This window comes from Onychomys torridus, chromosome 20 (genome assembly GCF_903995425.1).
Source record: "Onychomys torridus chromosome 20, mOncTor1.1, whole genome shotgun sequence".
Classification (NCBI taxonomy): domain Eukaryota; kingdom Metazoa; phylum Chordata; class Mammalia; order Rodentia; family Cricetidae; genus Onychomys; species Onychomys torridus.
This window is the reverse complement of record NC_050462.1, coordinates 29,238,552-29,261,550: the sequence shown is the minus strand read 5'-3', so window position 1 is coordinate 29,261,550 and position 22,999 is coordinate 29,238,552. Positions and strand designations below refer to the sequence as shown.

At 39.3% G+C, this 22,999-nt stretch overlaps 1 protein-coding gene across 1 annotated transcript in view; it reads left to right on the top strand.

The window, feature by feature from the left end:
- The window catches only part of Nav3 (neuron navigator 3), a 762,474-nt gene that overhangs the window by 504,136 nt on the left and 235,339 nt on the right, over positions 1–22,999 (top strand). The window contains exons 3-4 of the mRNA XM_036169458.1: positions 19,757–19,874; positions 20,538–20,590. Of these exons, the coding sequence (XP_036025351.1) occupies positions 19,757–19,874; positions 20,538–20,590 (171 nt within the window). The remainder of the gene's footprint in view (positions 1–19,756; positions 19,875–20,537; positions 20,591–22,999) is intronic.

The window sequence follows — 22,999 nt, the reverse complement described above, 5'->3', positions numbered from 1 at the left end:
CATGATTTCTAAGAGAACTAAGTGATCATTTTGTTTTGAAAATGTTAGAAGTATTGTTGTGGTGGGTTATAAACTTTCCACCTTTTTAAGTAATATTTGTCAAATACATTTAATGTGTTCAGAGCTATAGGCTTTTTCTACCTATTCTGGCCCCTTGATAAGTCAGGGCTTGACAGTAACCCTCATAGTCATCTATAAAGCCTGATGATAGTCATCTCCTTCCAATCATGAAGATTATCCACTATTGGTGAAATTATTAAGGCCACTCCACGTAGTTAAAAGGGAGGTTTATTTTGTGGGGTAACTTACAAATGAAGGGATAGGTTACAGGGTCTGGCAAAGGTATAGCGCAGTCCGGCGGTGTTCTCTGGAGAACTCTGCTCGGTCTACCTCCAGTGTCCAGAGCCCCGAACCAAGAGAGCGACCTCCTCCTGATCCTCGGTCTTCGGCTCCCTCCTCTGCCCCGCCTTGTGGGCGTGATCATTACTGAAGCCTCAATGGGGGTTGGAACTTCCAGGCCAATGCTGGGTTGGCTATCCACTACATCTCCCCCTTTTGTCTAAATAAGAAAGTTCTAACCTAATACAAGACTATATACAAAGAGATGGTTATCAAATATTGTCCAGGAGTAATGAGGGATAATGACTTAGATAAGTTGGAATTACAATAAGTGCAAACAATATCAAGCAAAAAACACATAGTAAAATCCAGGGAAGGCTAGGGCATGGGTAGGTGGCATGTTACAAGGATCATTCCAAAAGGTGTACTATCCTAGAGAACCTGAGTCTAAGCAGTTTGATTATAAATGAGATCTCTTTCTAAAGAAGAAAAGAGGATATGATACAGATATAATAGGATTAAAGGATAGATTAAGGAACTTACTTCTAAAGAGCAACAACTTGTTTAAAATGTTTTACATTGGTATAGATTTTAGTCTATTGATACAAACTAAAAACTAATTTTGTTATATTGTGTGTATATTTCTAATCATGTTTAAGGTATTATGTTTGTATAGCTCATTTTAAATTGAAATGGATAATTAAAAATAGATTAATGATTAGTCATCTATGATAATCATACTCGTAGCCATGTTAGTTAAGTCTTCTAGATATACATAGACATATTTCAGATAGATAGGTAATCTTCAAATACTTCAAAGACCTACAGAATATGGCATTTAAAATACTTTTAAAATTTAGACTTTCTGGACAGTGAGACATTTCTGCTCCTGGCAGCACCAATTTACTTCCGAGAGGAGGATGGGCATTGAAGACACTTCATATGGAGTTTATCTTCACCTTGGCAAAAATAGCCATTTGGGCAAGAAACTGTTCTTGCCTGGACTGCTCGATCAACTGGACATGCAGGACCCATAGAAAGGTGACCACTAAACTTTGCTTGACAAAATGGTCCTTCAGGTTCCTGCTTCACAGAAGAAACTGCCAGACATTCTACACGACACTGAGAGAAGTGATTGAGAGACTCTAGCCCTGTGGGCTGAAGACAAATGCCCCAACTTTACAAAGAACATTAGGTGACTGTCCAGGCTGCCAGCTGTCTCTGTCTATTCTTATAAGGCTCCTGAAAAATGCTTACATCCTTCTCCTGGTTCTCAGGTAATATTATATCCTTCTGAGGTCTTTGATGTGGTTGAAGACTAGATAGTTATAATTTCCTCAGTTATGATACAAGATAAGTTAGATATAAAACTTTAGACTCACAAATATAAGATAGATAGGATATCTTCTTTAATATTGTAACTATAATTCTTGCTTGATAATTGTTTTGTTATATGTAATTGTACTAGGTAAAAGTTAAAACCTTCCTTAAAAAAAAAGAAAAGGGGAAGTGCCGTGGATATCGCTCTGTGTAAATAAAGTTCTGATTGGCCAGTGGCCAGGCAGGAAGTATAGGCGGGACAAGAGAGAAGAGAATTCTGGGATGTAGAAGGCTGGAGAGAGACACCGCCTACCGCCGCCATGAGAAGCAACATGTAAAGACACTGGTAAGCCACAAGCCATGTGGCAAAGTATAGACTAACAGAAATGGGTTAATTTAAGATAGAAAAGGTAGGTAGATGACAAGCAGCCTGCCACGGCCATACAGTTTGTAAACATGTAAGTTTCTGTGTGCTTTCTTGGTTGGGTCTGAGCGACTATGGGACTGGTGGGTAAGAGAGATTTGTCCTGACTGGGCCAGGCAGGAAAACTCTAACTACAATCCACATAAACCTCATCATATATATTGACAGTTGCAAGACCCTCATGCTTATAAATAAAAACTACACGCCTGGAATAATCAACAAATTGTAACTGTTATTAATAAAAGTACTTTAGACTCTGAAAATTATGTTCTTATTAGGAAATGCAATTTAGAATTGACTTAGGGAAAAATGTTTTACATGGTATAGCTCAAGTCTGTTACCTTAGAGTTAACATGGAACATCTATTATAATCGAGGATGAGATCTTTAGAAATGATAGGGTTAAACTCATCCATTGTTGAGAACATTATTTTGCATACAAAGAAACACAAGGCCACGTAGCTTGAAAAATTAACGTTGGTCTTTAATTGTACATGCAAATGAGGATGGTATAGTGCCCGTGAAAGTGTATAGATGTCAGAGAAGGGACAGCTTCCGAGCTAGCTTGTAGCTGACTAACCTAAAAGGTCCCCAAACTGATCCAGTCATCTTTGATTTCATAAAAAATAGGCTCAGAGGAGGAAGATGTGGAGCAGGATCTACAGAGTGACTGACACATGAAGAATAAAAGCTCGCCTTCGGAGGCATGTCCTTCTGACTTAAGGGGAGCTGCAGCAGTTGGATCAAAGCTCTCTCTGAGTCTCTTTGCCATTGAACTTGAAGTAAAATCTCTGCTTATTGGAACCTGAAAGTATTTCTTAGTTCAGCCTGGAGTTCTAATTACCTACTTTTCCAGAAGATGCCAGACCATCTGTCATTGGATAATTTTATGATTCTGTGTTTTTTCAGTCTTTGAGTGAAGAATAGATAGTTCAAAAGCTCTGCCCTTTCTGAAGCCAGTTCTTCAGATCACTTTAGTTGATGTCACCAGGGCACCCAAGAGCATCCTGATTCTTTTGATCGAGTAATTAATCCCTGAGACCAGCTCCTCTACTTGGGGGAATATTCTGCATCGTGGCTGGTTATTTTTTCTGACTTTTGCAGTTCCAGTGTATCTAGGCTTTCCTACTCTCCTATGGAGGATCTTGTTGCCCCTGCAGCAGAAGTGTCATTAGTTTTGAGCAATGTGCCAGCTCTGCTCCCCTCATTCTAAGTATCCTGACCAGTGCCCTCAATCCAAAACTCTTGGTCCCATGCTTCTCTCTGTGGGAATACTACGTGAGGAGTCTCATGTTTATGCTTCAAATGTGCAATCATACTGTGCTTCTTCTAGGAATCCAAACAATGGCTTAAACTTTTTTTTTTTTATTTGCTTGTTTTGTTTTACTAAATTTCTTTCATGTCAGTGAGGCAATGTCTGGTAGTCAGTTTGGAGTGCATAAGAAATACACTACACTTAAGTGTGTGTGTGTATGTGTGTGTGTGGTGGCATGTGAATGTATATGTTCAAGTTTGTGTGCACATGTATGTGTGCAGGTAGAGGCCACAGGTTGATGTTGAGAGTCATCTTCTGACTTTCTTAGTTTTGTAAAAGGATCTTTGGCTAAACCTGGAACTCTCTGGGATGGTGACAGCGGCTGACACATGAGCCCCCAGAGTCCTTTTGTCTTTGATCGTCCTGTGCTGGAGTTGAGTTGTAGACATGCACTGTCATGTCTGGCTTTTACATGTGTGCTGGCAGTGCAAATTTAGGTCCTTATGCTTACTGTGTAAGCATCCTGTACACTGAGCTATCTCTGCTGCTCCAACACACTCAGTTATAAAGAAATATGAACAGGGATGTTTCTGAATTTGTATCTGAATATATTTTTCTTTGGGATATATCAAGTATGGAGAGGGAATAACTTCAGAGTGAAGGTAGTATGTGAAAATAAATTATTTTATGTTTGTTAAGAATATAGGTAAAATCAAGCAAGGAGTTTTAGTACTGACATGTACAATGGCTTAAAATAATTTTGGAATGCTTTGAAAAAAACAATTTGAAAGTATTCTATGGCTGTAGAATAGATCTTAAAATGTAAATCATAGATACCACATTTCATTAATTATAATAGTGATGCTTCGTATTGCGTGATGAACTTTGCTTTTGCAGATGTTTCCCATTACAGTTAATCCTCGCTGTGAGATAGGCAGGGCAGATAAGAATCTGATCCCAGCATTTTCGAGAAGGAAAATCCAGCCCCAGTAGTAAGTGGTGGGACTGGGAGAGCTGCCGAGTGCTTCTGACTCCAGGCTCCAAACTTTCTACTTCTAAACCCTTCAGTAATCTAACTTTATTAGGGGGATGGGGAGGGAGGCAGTAGGCTAAGGAGGAAAGGTTAACGGATTGGGGAAATTACACATCAGTTTAGGTCAGCTTCCCTGTCTTGGAAGAATATTTAGTGCTTGTATTTTCTGTGGATCCTAAAACTGTTTTAGCCTTTATTGCACATCTTTTTCAAGAAACTGCTTCAATCATGGGATAAAGTTTATAAGAAAGATACCTTTTAAAAGAGCTTGGAGACTTGAACCTGTGTGTATAAACACAGTATGACATATGGTAATACGCCTGTCATTTTTGTATCTTTTTTCATTGTCATTTTTATTTTCCACTTTACTTCATGAAGTCCGATAATTTGTTAGGGGTTCATACGATATCCTTAGCCATCTAGCAATTGCGGTCCCTTTAAAATGAAAGGATTTTAAGATGAAATTTGGAGGCTTTTAAGGTGGCTGTTAATATGATGACATTTGAAGTCTTGGTGCTCTGTTGTGGTCCTGTGGTTCCCTCATTATGTGAGCTGTTTGGCTTTGCAGTGTGACAAAGCCCTCAGACCTATCTGTTGGCTGGTTGTTTTACAGGCATGTTCATCTAGTGCCACCCAGTGGCTCTATGTAGCTAAAGCATGTTGTAGAAGAGGAAAGGGAAGCAGATACATTGTGTATGACTTGAAGAAAATTTGTATTTGTTAAGGTGACCTTAACAAAGAAACAGAGGCCAGAAGTCTCTATATGTAATGTTTATATATACATATACATATGTGTATAAATAAAATACAAAATGTGTGTATATATTTATATATAAAAATACCTATGTATACATGTGTAATGTATATGTGTATGTATGCATACCCATACATATACATACATACATACATACATACATACATACATACATACATACATACATTTATATATATGTAAAACCTTCCAAATAGTTTTTGGCTTGCTTTTTGTTTGTTTGTTTGCTTGATTGCTTATTTAGAACTCACAGAGCAAGAAATAAGTAAAAATGACTAGAAATTCTGTGTTTTTAAAGTCTATTTTGCCCTGAAATTTTCACTGCTATTTCCTATGAACACAAGATGGATAGGAGTATACCCCGGCTGTGGAGTTTTGAGTTCTGTTACTTTTGCTGTGAATGTTATCTCTCAAATTCTAACTTCAGTGATTTAAGACTAAGCAGATGCAAAGTATGATTTTCCCACGTGCCGATTAATAATAAAGACATTAGGAAGAAAGGAAAGAGGCACAAGCCCTCACACTGAGGCTGGATAAGGCAACCTAGTAGGAAGAAAAGGGTCCAAAGTGCAAACAAAAGAGTCAGGGGCACCCCCCACCACTCACACTGTTTGTTGTTTCAGCCTCTGTGAATCCTTTTGAGCCCTGCTTAGTTGATTCTGTAGGCCATGATCTCCTGGTGTCCTCACACCCTCTGGGTCCTACAATACTTCCTCCTCCTTTTCTGCAGGGTTCCCCTGGCTCTTCCTAGTGTTTGGTTATGGGTCTCTGCCTCTGCTCCCATCAGTTTCTCTAATGACAATTGGGCTAGACACCAGTCTATGAGTATAGCAGATTATCATCAGGAATCAAAAAATAGGATTTTAAAAACTCAAGTTTTTTTTCATTTTATTGTCCTAAAAACAAAATGGAATCTAAAAGTTTCTGTACTATTATTTAAAAAATATTCTTTTGTTCAGTATATGTAGATTGCTCTTGCCTTGCTAAACCTATCAAACCATTAATGTGGTTTCTTCTCAGTGTTCTCTTTAAGTACCAGATATGGTAACAGCCATGGAGCCTTTTCCCCATATTTGAGATGACATACTCCTTTTGTATGCACCAAGAGCACAAATGATGAGCCAGAAGCCTTTTTTTCGCCCCCTGTACAGGGTTTAGCCACCATCATCTCAGGAAAATGTCTCACCCTGGATTAGGATCCTTTTCTTTATAAAGGAATTGTAACATTCTCAGGCCACTTCCTCCTAGGATTGAATGAGTTAAACTGTGAAATATTGAGCGAAGTACCGCATTTACAACACAGTGCCATGAAGAATGATATGTAGCCTTATCGGTAGCAATGGAAATGCAATGGGAATGAAGTAAACAACTGTGCTGTGTAATTATAACATTCACTGCCTTTCCTAAAAATAATTAAAAATATGCTCTTTGTAGGAAGAAAGATCATCTATCAGAGCCCATGGGTTAGAGGCAGTGTAGACGGTTCTTCATTATGTATTTGCTTTCTGTCAAGCTGGTTTGATTGTCCACACTGACCATGAAATTGCTCAGGATGACTGTGACACTTAGGTTAGCGGGAGAAATGCTGACTGAGTTGCCCAAGAGTTCAGCACATTTGAAATAGTAAGAAAGGCTAGAGAGGGGAAAACATGGCTTCAGTTGAGGGTGAGAAAACCTAATGAAAATATGGGAGAGGTGAACTGGATAGGGGGCAGTGCTAGGGTCTCGTGGGCAAGCAGAAGTGGAGGGAGTCTAGGCAGTCACTGTTTCAGAGACATCTACAAGGTTTGCAAAATCTTCTCACTTCTCCCTGGCCCTGCTCAAGGACAAACTATGGACATTAGTGTTTATGCTGTGGCCACAATGGCAAACACAGCACTTCCCTATAAATGCTAGCTGACTTCATCTGGTTGTGGATGGGATCTTTTATGTCTGGTCTGTTATTTTCTCTATAAGGAAACTACATACAAGAAAAATTCAGACTGTGTTATAGTTAGTAGGTAAACCTCCCCCTTCCTTTCATATCAGTTTACATATATGTCTATTTCTGTCCATCTAAAAATTTCTAGTGTCGGGTATGGAAACAGAGCAACATCAGGAGATTCCAAAGTGACAAATCATGGTGTGAATTTAAAATGATAAATGCAGTTATAGTAAAAATATCCACGTAATTTCTGTTCCATGGCATCTAAGACTTGAGCTGAATGTGTGTTTGATGTCTGTCCACCAAGGAACGTCTGGGAAGGAGAGTCTAGCTTGCTGATGATATGACTCATTTAATCTGTCTTTATGGTCAAAGTCACAACAGTAGGTTGCCAAGATGTAACTTTTTAGGAAGGAAGTAAAAAAAAAAATCTTAAGATCAGCATGGTGGTAAAAGAAAATGGTATTTATAAGTGTGAATGTCATTATCTATTTTCTTTAAAATTGGTAATCACACATGTAAAGAAGCTAACAATACTCATGGCATATGCCAGAATTATACTGATAGGCAATTGAATAATATATTTTAAAACATTAAAAATAAGTCAGTGTGTATTTTGGGTTATTTTTTGATCGCTTGTGATTCGGGCTGGCCTTGAACTCTCTAAATAGCTGAGGGCTGGCTCTGAATTCCTGGTCCTCTAGGTTCTCTAGCCAAACATTCTGTTGAGATAGTTCTAAGAGTAGGGGCACTTTTGAGTTGATTCGTATTAACTTGTTATGAACAGTTCTAGGAGAATATCTGCGGACTCCCTGTTGATGACTACATTAACTTTAAAGCAGTCTCTCTTCGGTGTCTGCTGAGTGGTTAACAACATAAGCAGCTAGCCTGAATTGCAAATTTGGATTTCTCCACTGACTAACTCTGTCCCACCTCCATTACCTGCTGACTGTTTATTGAACACGCCCTTTCTATGTCTCCACACCTTTGGTTTGTGGCCACAATCTCTCTTACTCTGGCTCTTTCAATATCTTTATTTCCAAAAGAGTAATTAAAATCATTTTCAGATAATGAATGTGAAATAGCTTCAAGAGTCATAGAGTTGGGGCTAGAGAAATGACTGAGCAGTTAAGAGTGGTGGCTGGTCTTCCAGAGGCCCTGGGGTCCACTTCCAGCACCCACATGGTGTTCAGCAAACATCCTAATGGCAATCCCGAGACATCTGATGTCCTTTTCTGGCCTCTCCAGGCATTGCCTGCACATGGTGACAATCTGGAGACAGAGCACCCATTTAAGAAAATAAAACTAAAAAAAAAACCTCAAAGAAAATGTCTTATAACTGAATGAAGTATCAGCCATCTTCTGGTCCCCACCTTTCCTTTCCACAACAGAGGAAACCAATTTTGTGCTCCTTAAAAGTTTTCGAAGACATTTATCTCAACATCTCCAAGTAATACAGTATAATATTAATGTGTGGGTTATAGAGATATTCTGTTGATTTTACAAAAAACATGAGATTTAGTCCCTTTCTTCTTTCCATCCCATTTGTTCTACCCCAATATACTTACATTATAATTTTCATCTAAATCCATATATTTAAATTATTTCCATGTAAATATTCTTTACTGCCAAACCACATACAATATACCATGATTACAATCCTTCTTAAAAACAAACTTCGTTGTTCTTTTTTAGCATGCAACTAATAATCATTGCACACTTTTTAATGTAGATTTCTTTTTATTTAAAAAAAATTTATTCATTTTATATGCCAACCACAGATCCCCTTCTCATCCCTCCTCCCACTCCCCCTCAGCCTTTCCCCTCCACTCACCATTCCCTCCTCCATAGGAGTCAGCAAAGCCTAGTACATTCATTTGACCAAGCCACTCCCCTCTGCAAGAAGGCTGAGCAAGATGTCTCACCATAGGTAATGGGCTCCAGAAAACCAGCTCTTACATCAGGGATAGATCCTGATCACACTGCCAGGGGCCACTCAAACAAACCCAGCTGCACAACTGTTTCCCAAATGCAGAGTGCCTGGTCAGGTCCCACGCAGGTTCCACAGCTGCCAGTCTAAAGTTTGTGAGTTCCCATTAGCTTATTCAGTTGTCTCTGTAGATTTTCCCATTGTGATCTTCATCCGACTTGGTCATATAATCCCTTTTCCCTCTCTTAGACTGGGCTCCCAGAGCTCGGCCTGGTGCATGGTTGTGAATCTCTGCATCTGCTTCCATCAGTAGTTACAGGATGAAGGCTCTATGATGACAGTTAGGGTATTCACCAATCTGATTACTAGGGTAAGCCAGTTCAGGCATCCTCTCCACTATTGCTAGTAGTCTAATCTGGGGTCGTCCTTGTGGATTCCTGGAATTTCCCTTGCACCAGGTTTTTCCCTTACCCCATAATGTCTCCCTCTATCAAGACTTCTCTTTCATTGCTATCCCACTCCATTCCTCCCCAACTAGACCATCCTCTTCCCTCATGTTCTCATTCCCCATCCCTCCCTTCTATTGCCCACCCCCACTTCATCCCCAGTTTACTCATGAAGTTCTCATCTCTTTACCCATCCCAACGCAATCCATGTGCCCCTCTTAGGGTCCTCCTTATTTTTCTAGCTTCTCTGGAGCTGTGGGTTGTAGTCTAAAATACATTTTGCTTTATATGTAGTATCCATTTAAGAATGAGTACATAACATGTTTATCTTTCTGAGTCTGGGTTACCTCACTCAGGATTATATATTCTAGTTTCATCCATTTGCCTACAAATTTCATGATGTCATTGTTTTTGTTTGGTTTTTTGTTTTTGTTTTCTTAACAGCTAAGTAATACTCCTGTGTGTGTGTGTGTGTGTGTGTGTGTGTGTGTGTGTGTGTGTGTGTATTTTCTTTATCACATTCTTCAGTTGAGGGATATCTAGTTTGCTTCCAGGTTCTGGCTATTATGACTAATGCTGCTATGAACATAGTTGAGCAAGTGTCATTGTGGTATGATTGAGCATTCCTTGGGTATATCCCTAAGAGTGGTATCATTGAGTCTTGAAGTAGATTGATCCTAATTTTCTGAGAAGTCACCATACTGGTTTCCAAAATGTCTGTATAAGTTTGCACTCCCACCAACAGTGGAGGAGCATTCCCCTTGCTCCACATCCTCTCCAACATAAGCTGTCAGCAGTGTTTTTGATCTTAGCCATTCTGACAGGTATGAGATGGTATCTCAAAGTCATTTTGAGTTGCATTTCCCTGTTGACTAAAGATGTTGAGCAATTCCTTTAATGTCTTTCAGCCATTTGGAATTCTTCTGTTGAGAATTCTGTTTAAATCTGTAGCCCATTTTTAAATTAGATTGTTTGGTATTTTTGTGTCTAGTTTCTTGAGTTCTTTATATATTTTGGAGATCAGCCCTCTGCCAGATGTGGGATTGGTAAAGATCTTTTCCCATTCTGTAGGCTGCCTTTGTGTCTTATTGACTGTGTCTTTTGCCTTTCAGAAACTTCTCAGTTTCTTACAGAAGTTTCTCAGTTTGTTGTCTTTTTTAGCCTGCAGCAAATTATCATTGCAGACATTTTAATTTAGATTTTTAAAATCCCATGTCCAAGATTTCTATGGTTTCCAACAGTTCTGTAAAATGCACCTCAGTAAAAATGTTCTTTATCTAAACTGTCAGAATTTATATTACTTGTAGAATTCCCCTGCTGTCAGCCATTGTAAACTCAGCTCATCTAAACGATAGCTCTCTAAGTTCTGTCTCACAGACAGATAGGATGCTGCCTTGTCATTCACCTGAAAATGCCTTTTGTGTCTCTCCTGTATTTGGTCACCTGCTTATTGAACTTTCTTGTTTTTATCCATAGATTCCTAAGAAGGTGTGTGTGAGAAGTACTTTTTTTTCATAGCACATTGTATGAGATACCCATATTTTCTATTCTTTTTATCTGGTAGCTTGCATAGTATTTGAGATTGGAAACCACCTTCCTCTAGAATGTTGTAGGAACTTCTCTAAAACTGCTTGTCTTAGGAGGGCTACTGAGACTGGTGATGTCATTTCATTGCCTTCTTTTGACAGTAACTTGTGTTTTTCCCCTTTCTTTGTGGCTCTGTAGCTATTGGGATATTTTTATTACCCCTGGTTATTGGTATCACTTTTTTAACTTTTTAGCTATACTGAACACTATGATCATTTTATTCTACAATCTCTTCTATTGTAAATACACATTTCACTGACATTTAATCTAATGACTCTATTCTCTAATATGATACTACATAATATTACATATTGCTGAATTTTTGCATTTTGATCTATTTTCCTCTGTATTTTTCAACTTAATCTTCTGGTCTTTTAACCCAACTATCTCTGACAGTTGCATCTTCAAAATATCTTATCCCATGTTTCTTCAAATATATTTTTATGTATACACGTAGGTTTCTTTCTTCTGATAGATATACTTTCTCCTTCCTAGTACAATATAGAGCATTAATTATAATTTCCTTGACTTTTCTTCTGCTCTTCATTTCAACTGTATTACTTGAAATTGTTTATCTGTGTATATTAATAATACTTTATTTAAATAATCTCATCCAATGTTTGGTTGCCCTAAATTTTTTGAAGATACCTATTCTTTTTTCGTCTTTGATTGAAAATAGATTTATTTCATACAATATATTTTGATTACAGTTTCCCTTTCCCCTACTCCTCTCAAAAACTCCCCACTTACCCTCCCATCCAGATCCACATCCTTTCTGTTTCTCGTTAGAAGACAAATAGGCATCTAAGGAATAACAATAAAGTAAAATGATAAGATGAATTTGCACTCAGACTCCTGATTTGATGTGCCTTTCCTCTTTCCCCAGTTCTTTTTTTATTTTATTTTATTGTTTTTTCCGAAACAGGGTTTCTCTATGTAGCTTTGTGCCTTTCCTGGAACTCACTTTGTAGACCAGGCTGGCCTCAAACTCACAGAGATCCACCTGCCTCTGCCTCCCGAGTGCTGGGATTAAAGGTGTGCACCACCACCGCCCAGCAAAGGAATCCCTTAATTTTCAGAGGTTATTAATTAAATTAATTAAACAATTCATGATTAATAACTGCCCTATCTATGCTGTACTATTTAATGGTAAGATTATTATACATATACTGTGAAGGCATCTACTGTAACAAAAGCTTTCAAATGCAATATAGTGCATAATTTTTTCAAATGGCACTCAATTTTGGGATTCTTAGAAATTTTGTGATTTAGCCATTTTTTGTTACTGTCATGAAGTAGTTGAGTCTGCATCGTACTTTTACAAGGTTTTATTTAGTTCACAGTTTAGAGGTTCAATAACATGGAACAAAATCCTGTGAAGCCTTCTATAGATGTATCAGCCCATGGTTGATAGCAACGTACCTGTGGGCACATATGAGAGGGGGAAATTAAAGAGCTTATTAAGAAGCCACGCCACTGTGCAAGGGTCAGGCTTGTCTTTTATGACCACCCTCTCATTAGTACTAGTCAGGAGTCTCAGGAGAACAATCCCTTTTTGTGGTATATCTCCAGTGACCTAAATACCTTAGGTCCCATCTTTTCAATAACCCAGTGTCTGCATAGCCACAAATAGGACTGAGGCTCAGCATGAGCTCTCCAGGGAAAGACCACATCAAAACCATTGCTGCCTGTAACCATCACAGAACTGAAATCCATGGATCTCTTTGACCCTTTAGTTCTGTAGCCCATTGAAGGTACAGCTCGTGATGAAGTTTCTCAAACTAGGCAAAGTCCCTTGTCTTGTGTCTTAAAACTAAAGTGATTTTCCAACTTTGTCTATCAGGTCCGACCATTCTTGATTTCTTTTTTATAAAACAAAAGTCTACAAAGTAGCAAAAACATAAACAGAATGTGTAGTTAGATCATCATGGAAAAGGATTGCAAAGATGATGAAAGTCAGGTGTAGTGGTATTGTGTTCCCCAAAATATTGTGCACCCAAATAAACTTATCTGGGCTCAGAGACAGAACAGCCACAATATTAAACATAGAAGTGAGGCAGTGGTAGCACACACCTTTAATCCTAGCATTCCAAAGCCAGAAATATGTCTGGATCTCTGTGTGCTCAAGGATACAACCAGCATGGTGACACACGCCTTTAATCCTAAGGAGTGATGGCAGAAGCAGAAAGATATATAAGGTGTTAAGATGAGAAACTAGAAGCATTTGGCTGGTAAAGCTTTTAGGCTTTGGAGCAGCAGTTCAGCTGAGACCCATTTGGATGAGGACTCAAAGGCTTCCAGCCGGAGGAAAACAGGATCAGCTGAGGAACTGGCGAGGTGAGATAGCTGTGGCTTGTTCTGCTTCTCTGATCTTCCAGCATTCACCCCAATAACTGGCCTCGGGTTTGATTTTATTAATAAGACCTGTTAAGATTCCTGCTACAGCCAGGAGTAATTGATATCTACTGCAAAATGTGTTTGCCAGACATGACAGGGCCCGTTACACACTCTCTGCAGCTGTGGCTTTATTCACACTATGCACACAAGATCAAGCTAGCCAAAATACTAGCAGGGAGAAGTGGGGGGTGGTGGTGGTGGTGGATCATGACAGTAAGTGGATGCTGAAGTAGGGAGAGCCAGTTTTATTCAGGGGTGCTGACACTGAGAAGCTACCCATGCTCCAGTAGATGGTCTTCTAGCAATTCCGTTACATTACTATGTGGACTCGTGTTAAAAGAGCACATGAGCTGGGCAGTGGTGGCACACACCTTTTCCAGCACTCGGGAGGCAGAGTCAGGCGGATCTCTGGGTTCGAGGCCAGTCTGGTCTACAGAGTGAGATCCAGGACAGGCACCAAAACTACACAGAGAAATCCTGTCCTGGGAAAAAGAAAGAAAGGAAGGAAGGAAGGAAGGAAGGAAGGAAGGAAGGAAGGAAGGAAGGAAAAGAAAGAAAGAAAGAAAGAAAGGAAGGAAGGAAGGAAGGAAGGAAGGAAGGAAGGAAGGAAAGAGAAAGAAAGAAAGAAAGAAAGAAAGAAAGAAAGAAAGAAAGAAAGAAAGAAAAAGAAAGAAAGAAAAAGAAAACTGGTAGGGAAAAGTGATGAAGGATAGGGGAAAAATTGGAGGGAAGGGAACAGTAGGTAGATTTGATCAAAATATATATATTGTGATCAATCCACGTGATTCTATTAAATGGATAACAGAATTTATTAAGATATAAACTGAGCAAATACACTCATGATGTAGGACTCTGACTACAGAATGGAGCAGACAGCCAGAAGTCATTCTCTGATGTGACTGGGAGAAAATCCACTTCACAGGCCGGAGCAGGGGCAAGGGTCATGTGACCATTCTCCAACTCCATAAAAGAGGTCATGTACAACAGCAGGAAGCATATAGCTCAGGGTCACAGGCAGAGAAAATACCACTACATTTCCCCTTTTTTGTCTAAATAAGAAGGTTCTAATCTTACCCATTAGGAGGGGTGGATGGGGGGTTGAAAGGATATATAGGGGGAGGGAACAGGAGGAGAAGAGGGAAGGGAAATGTGGTTGTTATGTAAAATAAAGTGAAAAAAATAATTAAAAAAGAAAATAATAAAGGGCAGTGTGTAGTATATTGTCAATAACACAAATCAAGTTTAGGATTGTGTGGGGCATCAAAGTATGTCTTCCTTCTTCTGTGATGGATTCATGGCTCAAGTATATACTACGTATATATGTTGGCTTCGTGTCATCTTTCAATTTTATAACAAAAACCATGTCTATTCATATAAGTATTGTATGACACACAGATGAACTCACAGAGACTATGGCAGCAGGCACAGGGCCTACACAGGTCTAAACAAGATGAGGTCCCAGTGTCGAGAGAAGTGGACACAAGCCCCATCCGTAGCCCAGAAGCTATCTCCAGTTGATAACTACTCACAAAGGAAAAGTCGGGCCACACTTAAGGGCAAGTCCTCATGGCCAGCAGTAAATGGCCAACACAAGATGAACTCAGTGGTATTTTTGGAGGATATTTTTGTTTCATAATACTTTGTCTGGGCTGATTTTTTTTCTCTTTTGGACCTTAAAGTCCTTTTTCCTTTGAAGCTAATATTCTTTTTCTTATATTTTATGGCCCTCCATTTTGTTGTTAGTGTTTTCTGTGAGTGAGAATGTGTGTATCTCTGCATCGGTATGTTTCTCACACCTTTTCTTTGGTCCCTTTTCTTCTGTTTATTTGTTTTGTCATATTCTGCTTCATTTTTTAAAAAATTCTTATTTTATTATTTCTATTATTTTAGGTGCCTGTTTGTTTTCTAATGAAAGAGAGGAAAAAAAGAAAGTGGATTCGGGTGGGTGGGGAGGTGGGGAGATCTGGGAGGAGTTAGGGAGGGCCAACCCAAATCAAGATGTACTGCATGAAAAAAAAAAAAACCTCTTTTCAATAAAAATGAAATAAAATAAATAATAACTATTATAAGGGCATATTCCTAAGTTAAGAGATCATTGCAGCTTGCATCTGATTTCCTTAATTATTTAATTTTATTGTAATTAGATAGATAGCTTAGTTTTGAGGAGTTGAGAGTAGTAATGGTTTCTTAAAAATTATTACAGTTCTCAATAATTAATAAATATATTAATATATATTAAAACAGCAAACTAGTTGTAACATATTTTATATTTAATAAATGTATTATGTAAAAGGCTATGTCTGAGTTCATTCACTCTTCAGAGTAATTTTGTTCAGTAATAACAGTAATACTGCCTGCTTTAAGAATGAGGAGTCACTGGTACTGAGCAAGTCAATAGTCAGTCAGTCAGTGGACCTTACATGGATGGTAGGTGGCAGAATGTAATGCTGTAGAATGTCATACAAATAATACATATAATATAATAGGCTGAAAATTCATATTGATGCATGATACCTTTAACTTATTCTAATTACTGTAAATACATCTATATGCATAAATACACACACACACACATACACACACACACACACACACACACACACATATATGTAATATAATTTCTGATTAGTTTTTGTTCAACTTAATCTTATTATTTTTCCTCTATTTTCCAAAGTATAATTCATAGAGATGTATATAACATTTGTTAGTCAAAATATTTGAAGAAAACTGGCTTTGGAAGTTAGGAGTCAGCTATATTTGAAGGTTTTTGAAACTTCAGCCTGAAGCTTGATGATAGAAATACTCAATGAGTTTGTATACAAGTTGCCAACTGTTGGATTTTTATTCGTTTTGTATTACTCCCAATTATACCAATTTCTTCACTCAAGACCTACAGTTCATGCGTAGGATAATCCTGGGAAATATAACGCACTTTGTAACTCAATCATCTGGAGCTGAGAAGTTCCGTACAATGACTGTGTTGTGTGCTAATGAAGCAAAGGAAACAGGGCTGTCCAAGCTCTGGATCAGAACATAACTCTTCATCCCTCTGCATCAGTTCAAATAACCGAACCTAATGATAGTTGTCAGGGTTGTTTGCATTCTCTCTCACCAGAGCATAACAGAGAGTTTACTGGGGAGTTTTTGTGATTTCTTACCTTGTCTTCTATTCATGTCCACTGCCTCCCTGAAGACACACCTCACCCTTTCCACTGTTTTCTTCAATTTATACAGTTTCAATTTAAGAAGTTTAAGGGACAGTCTGGCAATGGTGGTGCATGTCTGTAACCCCAAAGCTTGAGAAACCGAGGCAGGAGGATTGCTGCAGTTTCAAAGCCATCTGGGGCAACAAAATGGATTTGAAATGAGCCTGAGATGTATAACAAGGTCTTATATAAATAAATGAGTAAATAAATAATCTAGTGGAATAGGTTTTATCATTTATACTATGTAATTATAGTTTGTGTTGTAATTGTTTTATGTTTTACCAGTTATATTATACCATTCTTGTGGAATGTACCATTTCCCCCCTGTCTTGTGATTTCCTTGTAGGCTATCTTTTCTTTTACTTACAGAAAATATATATGTTCATGGAAAAGAATGATTTACTAAAAGTTTGTGTGTCTGTGATTTTTTTAAAGCAGAAATGGGCTTCCAGTTCATTTTGGTTTTAGTTACTGATTTTCTGACTACAGTGTAAGTCAGAGGTGTGGTCTACAAAAGCTTTCAGGCAAAGACCTCAGCTTTGCAATCCCCTGGAGAAAATCTGGAGCAAGCAAGCAAGATCTGCAGGTTTAGTCTGAGGCTTTTCTACCAGTGGTTAAAGCCAGCTGACTGGCTTCCATCTGTTTGCTGAAATGAAAGATTTGCATCCATGCTAAGGCTCTTTCAGTGTGCACTTGGGGAGTAAAAATGTGGTTTTGTTATTTATATACTTCATTCAGTTTGTTATTTAATATGGGCATTCGTGTGTGTGTGTGTGTGTGTGTGTGTGTGTGTGTGTGTGTGTTAACTAGTGTCCTCCTAAAATAAAAATCTACACAGCATGGAAGGTGATGCAGGTGGCCTTTAGTAGAGGCACTGAGGAGAACCTGAACATTGTACTCCAATAGGGTCTCATGGTTCAGGAGGCAGAGGAGCCAAAAGGCCCAGTTAATTAGCAGATAAGTAAGTATCTTATAGAAGTAGAGAGCCAGAAGTGAACACTGCTATTTCTTCTTTGCCCCAGTTTTTCCAGCTGCTTCATCCCTGTGAAGCAATAACCTGGACAAGCATTTACTGTTAAGTCAGCCTAACAAAGTACAACTAGATGTCACAATGCTGGCCACGAAGTCAGGGAAGTCTTTGGGAGTAACTCTGTGTCACATGCTTTATAGAGGGGGTAGTTTATCAATCTGGGCACACTTTCGTGCCACGGAGTTCATTATTTACCCAGCTTTATAGGTGGGAGAGGGTTGGTGACTTTCCTAAGTTCACAATGGTGGTAAGTTCTCCAGGGCCTCATCTCAAATTTGTGTGATGCCAGATCCCAGTCTCCTCTTTGTGGGTCCCTCAAAGTCAACTGATGGCTCGGTGACACCCCCCCAGTCTCCTCTTTGTGGGTCCTTCAGAGTCAGCTGATGGCTCAGTGACACCCCCCCAGTCTCCTCTTTGTGGGTCCTTCAGAGTCAGCTGATAGCTCAGTGACACCCCCCAGTCTCCTCTTTGTGGGTCCTTTAAAGTCAGCTGATGGCTCGGTGACACCCCCCAGTCTCCTCTTTGTGGGTCCCTCAAAGTCAGCTGATGGCTCAGTGACACCCCCCCCCAGTCTCCTCTTTGTGGGTCCCTCAAAGTCAGCTGATGGCTCAGTGACACCCCCCCCAGTCTCCTCTTTGTGGGTCCCTCAAAGTCAGCTGATGGCTCGGTGACCCCCCAGTCTCCTCTTTGTGGGTCCCTCAAAGTCAGCTGATGGCTCGGTGACCCCCCAGTCTCCTCTTTGTGGGTCCCTCAAAGTCAGCTGATGGCTCGGTGACCCCTGCCGATGGAGAGGCTGCCATACTTCGAGTTTCACTCAAACCTTTCATCTAGAACAGGGAACTTAGAGCTCTCTCACTTGAATTCAGGGCAGAGAAAAGGGGACTACTTAATGCTTTAAATTTATAACTCTATACAAACAGCAAAAGAATTTTTTTCAGTCATACAAACATAACAAAACCGTAAATTTCACCAAATAAGTAAATACTAAAGCATCACCGAGGAAGAGCATTTAGATGCATACCTATGTGTGTCCATGTATTGGAGTGTGCATTTGTGTGTAGTTCTTTCAGAGTCCAGAGGAGAGCATAAGAGCCCCTGGATCTTAGATGACATGACAGGTAATAGTGAGCAGTCCCAAGTGGGTACTTTGCTAGAACAGTACATGCTCTTAACCTCTGAGCCGTGATTCCAGCCACCTTTGTCTGTTTCTTGTTTCCCCTTCTCTAGTCTCATTTCAATTTTTTTAATATTATGTCCTATCTTAATCTACCTTGTAACAAAGTGACTAATGAACCACCCATGCAATTGAAACATCTTCAAGCCTGATAGACCATTAGTTTTGTTTTGTTTTTTTAAGTAACTTTATATGTGTGTGGCATTCTTGAAATTTCATCTTTTCTTTACATCATGGCCAGTTGCTGAAGTCACCTCTTTTGTAAGCCAAATTGCCAACCCTGTAGCTTGCAATACACTTCTCTATTCGGTTTTGCAATTTCTACATTATAACTCCATTTGCTGCCTCCGTGTTCTAATACAAACACATTTCAAGAGGCTTAAATGAGAGATGACAGTCCAAACAAAATATCTTCGACAGGAAGGCACTTGCAATTATTTCATAAAAGGATGCCAAAATATTGTCACATATAGTATCTCAGATGGCAAATTCAATAATGTCTCTTTGGAGAAACACATTTTTATGAAGTTCCTCTGTAAATCAGTCCAGGTGGCTTCCCTTTACACAGACAGGATTATTTTCCAAATCAAAGGAGGAGGGGAAGAGAAAAGAGAAAACCCAAACTGGTTTGCTAGTAGCGATCTCCTCCGGAGTCGTCTGGGAAGGGAGTTTTGCTTGGTCACAAGTGACTAGTTCATGATTTTGAAAGGAGTGATTCATCCTCCTTTGAAACAAGAGATAAGTGGGGGAAAGAGCCAGTTAAAAATGACTTTACAACTGTTTCCTCTGGAGCTGTGACTTCTTTAGCTGGAATGTGATCCCGAACAGTTTCCCTTTGAGTCTCGCACTGGCCTTGAGCAGTTTTCTTGTCTCTCTTCTCCGACACCCCATCTGACTTCTTCCCTCTCTGTCTTCAACAGATCTACACTGACTGGGCCAACCACTACCTGGCTAAATCTGGACACAAGCGACTGATTAAGGATTTGCAGCAGGACATTGCAGACGGGGTCCTTCTAGCAGAGATCATCCAGATCATTGGTGAGACCTGCCCTCTGACAGCTCAGAGAGGCTCAGCTCACAGCTCTTTTGCTATACTGTGGTAGAGGGTTAATGCCTCCAGAATCGTGCTGTGTGTCCAGGAGATGACTGTTCCTATCTCCAGTTGAATTCAATGTGTTTATGTGAGATTGAAATAGGCATTCTGGCCGTATTTTGAAATAGCTCAGACTCTGTCTCTACATATAGAGCATTGTCAGAAAGGAAAGCCGCATTAAACCATATGCCTCCCATGTGTGCACTTCGTGAACTGGAGGAACTCATGCACGGAGACTCCTTGAAACTGGATCCTGATCCAGCCGGGACAGTTGTGAAAGGTTTCATGTCAGCCGTCATTTGGCACATGCTGGAAAACCGGCAGCAACTTCCTCCTCACTCATTTCCCCCCGCCCCTTTTTTTTCCTTGGCTTGGTTTGTGCCCACGGAACTGTTGGCCGATAGCAGGTGTGTGCCCCTGTCCATGGCTTGGGGGACTGAGTAGGACAAGCAGTGGTATTTCTGCCTGGTGTTTTTAATTTATTATTATTGTTGTTATTATTTTTAAAGGTCGCCTTTGTGTGTGTGTGTATGTGCATGTTTCACTTCACTGCTTAAGCCTGTTTTTTCTCCCCCTCCCCCCTTTTATTTTATTTCTTGGTTTTTTAGCAAACGAGAAAGTTGAAGATATCAATGGATGTCCTAGAAGTCATTCTCAGATGGTAAGAATCAGATTCATTCTCAGTCTCAGCCCTTAGCACCGCTTTAGAAATGAACTGCCTTTGCACAGTTGCTTAGAAGTTGGTCTGCATGCCTTCCTGCTTGTTTAAGAACCCATCAGGTCCCATTCTACCCTCTGTACTGCTGTGTGTTCAGGGTCAGTGTGGCAGCATCATGCAGGGAGAAATTTGTACTAATGTATAGCATGTTCCTAGGTGTTTATTTTATTTATTTATTTATTTTTTACTTTTCTTCTCCTTTTGTTTGTTCTGATCTTTTATAGTTCATAATTCTTTACACTGTGCTTTCTGTCAGGAAACTTTATTTCCAGGTTAAAGCCATAGAGTGTTATTGAGCAACTGTTTTGAAGAATAGAACTAGCCATGCACATTATTTAAAATATAAGTATTGTATTTGTTCATCACGAAGTTCAGTGTGAGCCCATGGATTCTTGCCACCATGGGCAAAGAGCTCTGAAGGCTTGCGGTAGCATGTATCCCTCAGAGCAGTGTGAGATTCTGAGATGAGATTCCCAGTAGCTTCCAGAAAGCCCTCAGTCTGGAGGCCCCTCGCTTCAGCCATGTCTCCCCTTTCCTAACTAGCAAAGTTTCACATTTATAAATAAGACCATAGATTGATAGGCTGCCTAGTTAAACAAACAAACTCCAATCACAAGGCCACAACTTACTTTTCTGGGATGAACTTAACACAGAATTCCTCTAGTGAGGACATGCCAGACAGTTAGGAACCTGAATAACAGCCCAAGACTCCAAGTAAGATTGTGTCAGAGAATTCTCGTGTTAGCACAACATAGGCATTTTGAATGTCCTAATGAATCCCTGTCATAGATTTGGTCGAATTTGAAAAACTCATGGAACTCTTACACCTGCTGACCTGCTTCACTTAAATGTCAAAAGACTGAAGTCCAATGTTATAAAAATTTTATATTTCAAGATTGTTTAACTAGGCTGCTTATAACATGAAAGCTCCCTCCTCAAACAAAACAAAACAAGACAAAACAAAACAAAACAAAAAAACAATTAAAATGTCATTATCTACAGCTGTTGTTATTTAAGAAAAAAATCACCATAAAAGATAAGGTCTCTATAAAAGACTTAAGCTTTGTGGGTATTTCCTGATCGAATCACTCACAACATACATGTTACTCTGTGGAAATTAATTACGTTCGCTTTGTAAAGTTTTACTGCTGGCATGTTAAAATAGAGTAAATACAGGCCCTGCTATGTCAGAGTTTGTGGGATGTTGGAAAAATATGTAAACTGCCTGGGCTTTCTCAGTTGCACAATAAACCTTAATTGAATGTTTCTTATATATATATACATATATATATATGTATATATATTAAAATTAGTGCCTATATATACACTAATTAACATAATATGCAAATACACCATGATTTCATTATAAATATTATAGGTAACATAGTAACAGATTAACACCTGCTAAAATATTGTGAGGGCTTTCACTCGACCAATTTATTAGTCCCTGAGACGCATGCATATGTCTTTTTAATCCAAAAACTTGATTTTGCTTTCTTTAGTTTAACCAAGTAGTAGACACCATAAAGGGTTTTAAGTTTAGAGCAGTGGTTCTCAACCTTCCTAATGCTGTGGCCCTTTCATAGAGATCCTCATGCTGTCCTGACCCGCAACCATAAAACTCTTTTTGATGTTACTTTGTAACTGTAATTTTGCTACTTTCATGAATTATAATGTAAATACCTGTGTTTTTCAAGGGCCTTAGGTGACCCCTGTGAAAAGGTTATTTGACTCCCAAGGGTCATGACCCATCGGTTGAGACCCACTGGTCCAGAGCTTTCCATCTACTCTGCTATCTTGATTTTATGCTGCTTTTTAAGGATCTGATATCCAGATAAGTTCAGACTTGATTACTGGGGAGAAAAAAATCTCCAAAGCTCAAAATTAGAGAGGCAGTCCTCTGCTGTTTATCTGAAGTATCTTCACCTAGCATTTTTACATGTCTGCAGAAGACTCTGTTACTTTTTTATGGCTTCCTGATTGTTCTTGTTAGCCCTGCCATGCACCTGCTGGTATGCACGCTGTCTCAGTCCCCCTGCTTCTGATGATAAAAAGAAACCCAAAGACTGTAAAGTCATGACACTCTGAAAACTGTGGTTTCCTCCCTCTAGAAAGTGTTTGTTGGAGTCCTAGTTGGTTTTGAATGAGAATAGCTTGGATCATTTCTTTCTGATTTGGTTGCACTTCAAATCTGACTTTGGCATGAGTTCCCAATATTCATTCAGAAGAAAAGCCATGAAACAAATGTAATTTATGGCTCGACTATTTTTGTCACTGTTCTTTAGAGTTTTATTGTTCCTGGGTAAATAATGAGTTCACAACCCAGACTAGAGCCGAGACCAGAAAGGGAAA